Source organism: Lepisma saccharinum, chromosome 9 (genome assembly GCF_977018435.1).
Source record: "Lepisma saccharinum chromosome 9, izLepSacc3.1, whole genome shotgun sequence".
In the NCBI taxonomy this organism is placed as follows: domain Eukaryota; kingdom Metazoa; phylum Arthropoda; class Insecta; order Zygentoma; family Lepismatidae; genus Lepisma; species Lepisma saccharinum.
In genome coordinates, this window is record NC_139237.1 from 70,356,111 (window position 1) to 70,368,677 (window position 12,567).

Sequence of the window (12,567 nt, forward strand, 5' to 3'; positions counted from 1 at the left end):
CTAATTTGCGAAGATGGGGATGAGTGATGAAATTGATGAATGGACATTCACAAACAACCAAGCCCGACCGGGATTCGAACCCGGGACCCTTGGCGTCGCAGCGCGATGTGCTAACCACTCGGCCACAGGGTCGGGCTCCTCCCCCAGTTTTGGAACTCAATCGCCGTCACTATACTAAAGTGCAAGCTATCTTCAAGGTAACTTAATATACTATAAGGTAGCGCCATCCGAAAATTGCCGATCATGCACGAACGCGTGACGTCATGTGGGAGGATCGGTTATGCTCGGTGCCCCTTCGGTTATGTTCGTTCGGGGCTTGGCAGAAGCAAACGGCCGCTATCATTTCTATGCGAGTTTCAGAGAGGGAAAGTGTTTCATTACTTTGAGGGGTAAATATTAATTATCATACTTCGGGATGGTATTGAGGTATTCCTTTAATGATTAGTAACATAATTAAAACACGCTACTTTTAAAAGAGGGGAAAATTGCACGTGCAAAAGTATTGTAAAAATTCATTTTTCTGAAACATGATCGATATATTACAAAGAAGGTTGTCCGTGTTCTAATTAGAATTTCAGATTTCATAATTTCATAAATCGTATTATGATTTTAATAAGAAACGTTGCAAGCTAAAGAAGAATTGCATAGTGAAAGAGTTACAAAGAAAGAATTGATTGACAGATTTGGTTTATTTTTGCTTTTCTGTCTTTCTTTAAATATGAAAGGAAAACCCATAAGAGGATCTCTTTCTTTGTTTCCACAAGCCGGCCTCCTTGGCGTAGTGGTTAGCACATCGCACTTCAACGCCAGAGATTTGGGTTCGAATCCTGACTTGGGCATGGATGTTTGTGAGTGTTCATTCATCATTTCATCACTCATCCCTATCTTCGCAAATTAGCCAAAAGTGGCACAAGAAGCGAAGTAAAATGAAGCAAATCAATCAATCAATATTTGTTTTCACATATACTATCACGTTTACTAAATTCTCAATTTTCCCATTAAGGACAAATCAATATCTTGCCCGATTGGATTCGAATCCGGGATCCCTGGCGTCGAAGCACGATGTGCTAAGCACTACGCCAAGGAGATCGACAGAGGCCTCCGAAGTACTACGGGCTCACAGAACGTCACAGGAGTACTATCGGATTATAAATTATGGATATTAGAGTTTGGATAATAAATAAATAAATTATATAATATATAATCTATAAATAAAAAAACACCCGTTCTTTATTTATAGAATCTCAAAGAGAGCGATAGTTTGCCAAACTAAAAAATAATCCTATCTTGTTCTCACGATAATAAAAATAGAAGGCATAATAAAAAATAAATAGGTAACTATAGATTGACACAGAATTGAATAAGCTGAATTTTGATGTAACTCGTTTTTATGTGGTTCTACTGATTAACTTTTAATTGGAGTCCAAACTTGAATATCCGAAATTTCTAATCCGATAGTAGTCCGGTATAATCTATTTACAACATTTAACACAACGAAGTACAAATGCCTAATATTTAGTTTTCTGACTAAATAGTTCCTTCTTATTCATTCAGAACGTTGCAATCATTTCAAGGAACATTTCAAATTTTACATAACATCAGAAAGTATTAAAATTATACTGATATACTTAAAATCCAATCTTTACCATTCACCATAATGTAACTTTATTTTTGAAGTTATCAAATGAAAGAAGCAATATACAATCTAGATAAAATTTTACTCTGCATTTGATACTTACTCTAGATTCGAAAGAATTCCCAACCTTCTTCATATATTTATTTACTGTACAATAATTTACGTACGGATCAAAGTTACACATGCAAAAATTTTTTGAAAAGTTTTATGTGGAGGAAGAATGGTGAAATAGTTTGTAAGATAGTAGTTTCAGACTTTGAAAACGCAATTCCAGTTTGTAATTTGCAGATATTTTTAATTTGTCTGATTCAAATTTGGCTGCAAGTTATCGTTGTCATAGTTCTAAAAAGTATTTTTTCGTATTAAGAACTTTACATACAAACGCGTGCAGAAGATGAGTCAAAGTGTACAGTACTAATTTAACTAAGTTAACCTATTCGAAATACTTGATGAGTGCTAGGAACATCAAACTTAAATGTCTTAACCTACTAATTCAAGCCTATAGAAATATATCTTTGATCACACGGTAAATGAAACGCTTTGAGAATATCGATGAAAATATCTGTTTAATTAAACAATAAAGGAGAAAAGTTACATGAACTCACAATGATTGACCGTGCAAGTGTACGAATTATTATTCGTTAAAGGACTTTGTCCGCAGATTTTCCATTTCCATTCCCATGTGTGTCTGAGTTGTATAACCGGAAAATATACTCCAAGGCTGATATGCGACACACATTTGTACATTAACGAAGTAACTTGCATTACACTAATCTTAGATCTTGCTCGTTTTAACAGAAATGTACTACAAAGAAATAATGTAACATCTATTGGTTTATATTGAGTACAAGGGTACAAAATTATTCACAATATATTTGTGAAATACCAAAATTGAACAAAGTTGTAAACATTTTAATGATAGGTGTAATATTCACTTATGCAATTTTTACCATCGTGCATACAACGCTATGTAACTCGAATTGAAGATGTACTAAGTGAATTTCATTTCGAATAGCGTGAAAGTTAGTACACGATCTTCGAAATGCCCATTTCCGACAACGTTTTTCACAATAATGTGAACATACAAATCACAATTCATATCGGTCTGTGTTAAATGAAATTGTTAATAATTATAAATCCGACTTACATAAAATGTACTTAACAAATCAGTTAGGCTCACTACGTACTTCACACTAGTTGAACACATTTTCTAGATATTGATGACTTCTCTTGTACTACTGTCGGTTAGGTTACATTCTAGATTTTGAACTTTTTTATTTGGTTAAAGCGGTTGAAAGAGGTTGTTTGTAATCTTTAATTTATTTGCTTCATTATGCAGATGTGTATTTCTCCTTTGTAATAGATCGAATATGTTTTCCAACAACGAAACATTGCTTGCAGTTTGTGTATATATCAACGTCTATATATTTTTCACTTTTTTGGCAGCATAGTCTTTAGCCTGTTTAGGGCACGTTTCCTTATTGCGTGTCTTTTGTAGCGTACAGCTCTGCAAACCTTATCAGCACGTCCTACAAGCGAAGCATATTGTGAAGATAAGTGTTTAGGAGAACTACACCATTTCCTCGATTATTTGGTACTAAAGTAATTGGATGTAATTTTAGCGATGGCACGGCAGTTGGCTTCAGCGCGTTCTTTGGTGGAAAATACAGAAATGCTGCTTTGAGATCTCGCACATAGTCTTCTTCACAATAATTGGCACTGCACACTTGCAATTTTTACATTTCGTCTACAAGCATGAATCCACTGTTTACTTACGCAATTATCGACTGGAAATCTATGATATTTTATGTCAGTTCCTTTAGTTTTCTGGTTATAGTTTTCATAGCTTGCTACAGCACAATTAGATATGATTGCAGTCTAGAAGTACAAAAATACAATAAAAATAAATCGAACGCTACAAAATCAACAACCTGCTTGTTCCGATTTTTGCGACGTGTTAGTAGCTAAATGTACCCCGCACCAAACTTACTGCACATAGCAACGAGCACCGTCAAACCCGATCCTCCCAGATGACGTAATGCATACGTACTTCACATAGCAACGAGCACCCCCTGAGCTATCTTGACAGTGACGTCAGCTGGGACCGCACTACAGGTTGATGCGAAACCATTGTATCACTCCGCGCAGAGCATGAAAGATTCTCTCTGTCACAGTTGTGTCTCAGAGTCCGCAGAGAAAGCACACAGGAGGAACGGAACGTTTTTGTGTACAGCTGATCGAGGGTTGGGTCGGGTGGGAGGTGGGGGGTAGCAAGGACTGCTCGACTTCTGACACCCTGTCAATGTTGCCAAACTTACATGGACGAAAGGTCAATTGAGTTCGAGTGCGTCTGTTGTTTGTACCGAAATGAAGGGCAAAACCGTACATAGTGAGAGCCGAGAGGTGATTTCGAATGTTGTTAAATTTCTTGACAACGAAGCGAGAGAAGGATGTTACACGTTTCCGGTCAATCAAGCTACAAAGCGTGCGGCGGCTGCAGTTCAAATGTCGGACACTTTCATTAAGAAAATTAGAAAGGAAGGAAATTCCGGGGGGAAATTTACGACAACAGGTCTGCCGAAAAGCATAGAATTGTTGTAGACGACTTTGACAAGTGTTTGATTAGAAGAACTATTGGTAATTTTTATACGGTTGAACATGAAGTGCCAACAGTAAAAAAAAAGTGCTTTCGAAATTAAAGAAAGAAATTAATTTTCGGGGTAGTCGTGAAACTCTTCGCAACATTATTTGCAATGACTTAGGATTATATAGTATTATATATTATATAGTATATACTATATATAGTATTATATAGTATTAGTTATATCAGCTAATCAAAACCAACAAAAATCCCCCGCAATATCGGGTCAACACTCTTGCAGCAGAAAACGGCCACACCGTACTTCGTCTTCCACCTTATCATTGCGATCTAAACCCTATTGAGTATGTTTGGGGTATCATAAAGGGTCGTATTGCATCACAAAATGTGGATCGTAATTTGGGCAGAGTACTGGAAGTTGCAAGAGAAGAATTTCAGAACTTTCCGAAAGAAGAATGGAAAAGGTCTTGCGAAAAGTAAAGGCGAAACAAGTTAGCGCCTCTGACCTGGTACCTCCAATCGCCGCCACTGTCTCTAAGGATATAATTATAATTAATAATTAAATTGAAGATAAAATCTGTTTCTTAGATGGTAATATTTACTATCGCATAGTAAGAATCACAACCATGACAATAGATTTTATTGTCATTAATTATTTAAATCGGGAATCGTCACGAACGCTATCCATACTTCTTCAACCACTGACCGCGCCATCCTGAACGTCGTGTTTTGCGGCAGGTCCGCCAGAATTTCATCTGTCAGAGTCAGAGAACAGCTGTGAGGCATCGTGGCAACAGCGTGCCATTTGAGAGCAGAGAAAGAGAAGATTTTCCTCCCATATTCTCGTTTGCTGCCATTCACCGCGACAGAAACAAGTGGGGGTGGATTTTAGTTCGCATATTTTCCGAGGTTTTTTTCTTCTTTGCTGAGCAGTATATATAATTTTAACTTCGACTTGTAACAAAATAATCGTGCCGAACACTCTACATTTCAACAAGTTTTTAAATACCTAATATTTTTAACACATTTATATGCTCTGTATACGCTGTAACGTGTTTTCATTAAGGAACTATATTTTTGTGCTCAAGCCTTGCGAACTTTCCGTTCAAAGGCGCGTTGCCATCTCGTATTCATTATCCGATTCCGTTCATTTTCTTGTATTTATACATCGTGCTCGTTTTAATTGCTCTTTATTTTACATGATTCCATTCTAAAAGAAACCTCGCATCGCGACATGTTGGACTTCCTTCCCTTGCATTTCAAACTATTGAAATTCTTTCCCTTGTTTGTCTTTTTTCTTAGTGCAGACAGTGAAAGTATCAACGATGGAAGTTTGCAATGCTGTTACTACGTCACTGTCAAGATAGGTTGCACCAGAGTTTAGTGGCGTACCCAGGATTTTCGAAAGGGAGGGGTTATGGTACTTTATCTGGTAGTCAGCCCTCATTTGGGAATCTTTTCCTACCTTTTGACGTTCTTTGTTTAGGAATACTTGGCCAAAGGGGAGCCCCCACCAACCACCCTTGGGCACGCCACTGCAGGTAAGTGTCAAGCAGTGGCGGCGATTGAGTTCCAAAACTGGTAGGAGCAAGGTGCCAAAACTAGGGGTCAAGGACAGTTTAGTTTCCCTTGGTAGATAAAGTTTAGCATAGTGCGGGGGCAAATATAATTATTATAGCTACAGTTGCATACGCCATAAATATACCTGAAAACTGAATCATTAAAAAAGCACGAATTAAGGTAACCAGGCTCCTACCCAGATTTTTTTTTAGAGAGGCGAGATCCGAAAATACGTATATATATTTACAGTGCCTTTCACCGTCAAATCATCCGGCGGCAAGCGCACCTGGAAGCAAGAGCTCGTCTGCCTTTAAAATTGATGCAACATCCGCGTAACTGGAAACGCTAGCTATGTAATACAATTAGAATAAACACGTACGTTGTTACAAGAGGCGTTCTCCTCCTACATCCACACATTTACGTTATCTTTTTAGCAATTTTTCACTAACACGTATCAGTTTCTCTTCCGAAACTGCTTCAATTTCTTTCATGATATTTTCTTTCAATTCTTCTAATGTATGACTTCAGGTTTAAATGCTTCGTAGCTCGCCACGCAGACGACAAAAAAAGGTATGTCTCTTGTGTAAGGCGCCGGGGGGGATATTTTAGGATTATGTTCCAATCTTGCTCTAAGGTCGTCTACTTGCTCCTTCGCTTCTTATCAAGAACAAACTCTGTTTCCCTAAATTTGTTCACAAGTTTTCGAACACTGTCTCTGTGTGGAACAGGAACATCTGGGAATTCTGCTGCGAAACGCCTTATAACTTCCTTCCCTACAAGAATTCGTAATGACTTAAGAGTTGTACATAAAAAATAGTTGCTTTAAATTGTACGGATAACGTGGCATTATTAGACTGCAGAAAAGCATCAGTAATACGAAAACTAAAAGAAAACAATCTAAAACACTTGTTAACACTTGACAAACACGTGCAAACTGGACACCAGCTATCTGGATACTGAACCACTAACGAGTCCAATGTCAAGGTCAGCTTATAGCTGTGGATCTAAATGCCGGCAGACGCGCTCTCACCTGCCCGGCGAGCTGCCCACCACTCCGCGGACGACTTGACCGTGAAAGGCACTGTATATATAATAGAGAGAGATTACAAAATAGTTCAAATACTTCTGGTTTTTGAAAATTAATAATGTTTCCATATTCAATTTGCTTATACCAGCGCTATTGGAAATTCATGATAATTATTTGTTTAGAAAATAATATATTTATAAATTATGCGTAGTAGCAATTATTATTACAATAAAGAACATGTCCAAATGTGAGTTAACAAAAAAAATAATAAAGATACATTTTCGCCTCACGACTGCAGTTCAAACAAAGTGAGGACAGGAATTAAAAGTAATGGACTGTTGTGGCAAAATCGGTAAATCGGACGTCCGGTAGCCTTCATCTGTGCACAACAAACACATTTATTTATGCAAGATTTAAATTTTTACAAATTTGCAAAATCGTCCGATGTTATTTTCGTAGCTGTTTATAGGTTCGCATTTAAATATTTCATGGCTCGAGGAGGGCCCATGGCCCCTCCCCTGGGTACGGGCCTGAAGACAACTGTGTAATGGTGGCCGTGAATATTTTAAAAACGGTCACGGCCATTTTTTAAGGCATTGATGGCAGCGGAAATTGACGGTCTGGAACAGTAATTTCTGAATTCAAAGATTTTTCCATTATGAAAACCAAGCTTGCAAACAAAAAAAAACAATAGTTATACTAATCTCGATATTATTCTGCCTTTTTAAAAAATCATCATACAAAATTAAATAAACTAATTACACTTTAAAAAAGAAGTGTGGCGTTTCTGTGGTTTTCTCTATCGCAACTTGTTACGTCGTACTTTATGACGTAATCGACTTCGACTCGCGTCAACTTTATTATCTAATAAACTCGAAAACTATAAACGTTAGCTAAATTCTAATTATATATTGTGAAAACTCATCTCTACACGTATTTTATCCTCATTGAGTCTAGATCTATCTTCTAAAGTAAACGACAAACGGAATTTGGAGTTAATTGCATGTTTTAATTAAAGTTGTACTATGTAAGCATACAACATACATAGAGAAAACTAAATGCATCAAATCTATTTGAGGTAACGCCAAAGTGCATCTTATGATGAAAGTCTTTCTTTTTATGTAGAGCTGCATTTTAATGTATCAATTGATGCGCCATCATGCATCTTTCTCGATGATGTACTTAAACATTTGGTATTGTTTTTCTTTCAATGTACAATGAGAAAAACTTCGCAATTCATTGCTGTATTATTTGTATGTAGGCCTAAGTTTGTATACAGAACCGCTTTCAGCTTTTGAGCTAAAAGTGTTTGAAAATATTAACATTTTTCTAATGACACATTCATTTTATTCTTCCCTGGCAAGTAGACGTTACTCGTTAAAAAATTAACTACACGGATCAATTTCTACATGGCATTGCATTAATGTAAAGCAGTATCATAATGGTCCATGCTTATAGAGTCCAAAATCAAATATAAATCCTTTCCAGTTCTCTCAGTTTTTTAGGGGTAGTTCGGTTTAAGTGATTTTCAATCATCCTGCACTCTCGTTTCAAATACTTGACATTTTTACACATGCTGACATCTGTTGATATTTCTGCAACTTCTCGCCTCTGCTTATTGACCTTCACCTGAAAGCTATGCAACACACAATACTTATGATTTTTATTTATTTATATCTCTTTTTTCCGTTGACTCTTTGTGAGAGGGCATGGAAAGCGTCATATTACATCTTGTTACAAAGTATTACCCTGTATCCCTTACAGGTTTATATAATCTCGTACATTTACATTTACATAGATAATGCTATAGCTACAGCTATGGACAATAATTAGGGATTTGCAGCATTACAATATGTTATGGGTTCTGCATTTTCCCTTCACACTACGATATACAACAAGTTTTTATGATCTGATACAAATTCAAATAGATATAAGGTATGTATATAAGTCCATAACCGGATACATTTGACTACCGAATTACATTTAAAATTTACACAATGTTATAGATACCTACTTTTTCACTTGCTTCTTAAGTGATTAAACCAAAAGTGTAAGAAAAGATAATTTGGCTTGTACAGTTTCTCAAAGTAAACTTCATGTAGGGTGTTCCGTATATTCTGATATACTGTATAGGGCTCTGTTTGTAAGGTAGTTTTTGATTGCCTTCGTTTTCCTATTTTGTGGAGTTATGGATTTAATGTCATTTGCCAGTTTATTATAGAAAGTTATTCCGGTATTTACAGGTGATAGATTTGATATCTTAAGTCTACTATGTTCCTGGAAATAATTTTTGTTTTGGCTTGTGTTGTAGTCATGAATTTGGTTGTTTTTTGTGCATTTTTGGTATTTATAACATATGAAATAACTTTGTATATATATAGAGAGTATACAGTCATGATTTGATTTTTCTTAGATTCCTCCTTACAAGATGACATATACCCCAGGTTGTTCATTATTCTTAGTGCCCTTTTTTGTAGCATTAATATTCTCTCTGCGTATTTTTGAGATGCCCCTCCCCAGGCTATTATACCATATTCTATGTGGGGATATATTAACCCATAGTACATGCATTTATTGATTTCAGTTATATTATATAAAGATATACGTTTTAGAAGATAAATGTGTGTTGATAACTTGCTACATAGGTTCGAGTCAGTTCGTTGTGTTGTATTTCTTTCAGCGTCCTACACAAGCCATTGAAAAGCATTGTGATCTTCAGTGAGATCCTGGGAACGATATGTGGCCACACTTCTGAACTTTAGAACGAATATTGAGTTTCAGTTGGCAACATTGCTGTGTACTTAAAAAGAACGTGGAAAGGGGGAGTGGAGGGTGAACACAATCGGGTTTACGTGTGACGTTGGAATTCGGGAGTTCTTGCTTGTGTCTTGCTGTGTATGCGTTGTTTATTTGTCGATTTACTAGATAAGAACTACAATAGGTGAGAAGTGAAGTGATTACAGTTGGCAAGAAGAGAGCTTAAAATTTGCAGAGGTGTTCTTCTGTTGTAGACAGGTCATAATAGCATAGTCCTCTCTCTGAAGGCCAAATTGCAAATACGTGCTGGTTTCGTAACGTTTTCCTCAGGCATGTCGGACGTGTGCAAACTGCAAAGCATCTCCAGTCAGCTGACGGCTGGTGTCCTGCTGGATATACTGAAAACGGTAACCGGAAGTGATGACGTCATACTCCGCGACATCTCATTCGCCGATGGGACAGGGAAGGGTGACAATTACATCGCCGGCGTGCATAGGGTTACGTTGAAGGCCGTAGACCTTAATAGGGACAGATTCTCGCTGCCGCTAATCGTGAAGGGCCTCCCACAAAACATTGGACGTAGGAAGACATTCAGGTCCACCGAGTTCTTCAAGAATGAAATAGGTTTCTACAAGAGTGTTGTCCCAAAGTTGATGGACTTCCAGAAAAAGAAGAATGTGGCAAATCCATTCGTTGCCATCCCCAAGTGCTACGCCGCCTATTGTGATGGTGAGAACGACTTTATTGTGTTGGAAGATCTGTGCGCTGACGGCTACGCTGTTCCCGGAAGAAAAGAAGGCCTGGATTACTCTCGGTGTGAACTCACCCTGAAGGAGTTCGGAAGATTCCACGCGTTGTCGCTGGCCATGAAAGACCAGGATCCAGAAGTATTCAAGACAATTGCTGGCTCCATACGCGAGATCTACTACCACGACAATTACAAGGAATGGTACAAAGGCATTCTGGAAGTCTTCTGCGACACTACCCTGGATGCAGTGACGTCAGTATACCCGGAAAGCGTCTACATCAGCAAATTCAAGCAGTTCACAGCGAATCTGTACGACCAAATGACCCGTCTTGCAAAACCAAAAGAGCCTTTGGCAGTTATTAGCCATGGGGATGTGTGGGCTCCGAATTTCATGTACAAGTACTCCGAAGATGGTCATCTTGTCGGTGCTAAGCTGATAGACTTTCAGCTTACCAGATATGCGTCTCCAATTTTAGACCTCATGCTCTTCATATCCTCATGCACCACGCAAGAACTCAGAGTATCGAGTTTCAACACTCTCCTTCGGGACTACCACAGCAGCTTGACTGGTTTCTTGAAGGAACTGGGTTCGGATCCCGCCATCTTCACGTACGAGACGCTAGAAAGGGAGCTGCAAGAATACGGTGCCTTTGGACTCGGTATGGCGGTAGAAGCCGTTACGCTAACACTGTGTGATTCGGAAGACGCTCCTGATCTTGACGCCGTCGAAGGTGATGACGCAGTTCAGGTGACGCAAGTGTTGATTCTGAAGCCGCTCAAATCAAAAGAAGACAAGCAGAGATTAGCAGACGTTGTTAAGTTTACAGTGGATTGTGGATATATTTAAGTGATAACTGTATCACGATTTAGAGAAGCAGTGGCCCTCGCCAAGTAGTTTGGTGGGTATTATTTGTAACCAATCCTCACACAAAAAGAACGTGAGGTACAAAAAAGTATGATAAAATTTAGTACTTGTTATATTAATAGAAGTCTGAGTTTTTGCTTTATGTTCACTTTATGCACAGAAGGCTAATCAGGACTGGACGTACAGTATAAAGTGGGATCCTTACCACTATGTGCCTCCACAGGGTACTAAAATACGTAATATTCCCCTTCTTCGAAAAAAAAAAAAAAAAAAAAAGCATGTGCAGCAGAAGGGCACAGCTCAATAGTACATTTGTGCAAACCGATAGATCACATAAGTAATTGATACATCACAATTGTGTGACATAGTAATTTATACACACACAGATGTATAACTTTGAGGGTGCTGTACACCCTCACATTTTTAGCAGTTTACGGCCATTTTGGCTGTAACTTCACCTTTAACCCCCCCCTTAAATAGGAACTTATGCCCCTGTCGAAAATTTCTGGATAATCCCCTGGTGTGAATGGAATAGTCTACCATGTAACGAGTGCACTCACGGTCCCCGAAATGACGTGTCAATCATACCCCGGCACGGGGCCAAACGTCGTTATGTGTACGGGAAACCGTTCGTGACTCACGGTCCAGTTATCAAGTTCGGTACTGAGACGGTCGTTTATTGTCATACTATTGCGAGGCGGAGATTAATACCTTGAAATGTTACACTGTTTTGTTTACCTTTGATATGTAGATTCGAACAATCATATAAACACTAATAGCATAATATCTGGTACCTGAAAAACGTCAAATAACAACACTGACGAACGGTAAAAAGTGAATATATATTGTAACAACAAAAAAATATTGCAATCAACAACTGTTTACAAAGCCTCCTCACTCTCACAACATTCACTCTATCTCTCTTTCACACACATGAGGTATTTTTACATGTGAAGTATGGATACAAATCATGGATCTCATTAACATATCATTCCTTTTAATTTTAAACCTTAATGTGAATTTAGGGCATTTGTCTGCCAGCTCCTGTGCTCTTTTAAATTAACTTAAGTGCCAGCCCTCGGAAAGCGGTTAACTAATACAATTGGGTCGGCGTGGTCAAATCTTTCGTTCGAATGAACGTATGCATCGAGTCGTAAGCACGACATTATACAAGTTTCTCGGACGGGGGTATTACACACAAGCCTCTCTCGTCCAATGAGAACAACTACTCAATTACATGGTGATGCAAAAACTTAATTGGCTCCAGCTGCCGGAATACACTAATCAATCGTCGGCGCGAGCAAAAATTACCTTAAAAACCACTATGCAACAAATAATACTATTTCACGCACACGACCTTGCAATAAAAACAACT

The 12,567-nt window shown here is 38.1% G+C and overlaps 1 protein-coding gene across 1 annotated transcript; it reads left to right on the forward strand.

Moving 5' to 3' along the window:
- Positions 1 to 9,795: 9,795 nt before the first annotated feature.
- LOC145992718 (uncharacterized) lies at positions 9,796 to 11,450 on the forward strand. Its single transcript, XM_083129103.1, has one exon. It carries the CDS (start codon positions 9,912 to 9,914, stop codon positions 11,172 to 11,174), a length of 1,263 nt encoding a protein of 420 aa, XP_082985229.1. The 5' UTR covers positions 9,796 to 9,911; the 3' UTR covers positions 11,175 to 11,450.
- Positions 11,451 to 12,567: the final 1,117 nt, after the last annotated feature.

Coding starts and splice junctions, on each gene's coding strand:
- LOC145992718 (XM_083129103.1), top strand. CDS start 9,912: ATGTCGGACGTGTGCAAACTGCAAAGCATCTCCAGTCAGCTGACGGCT.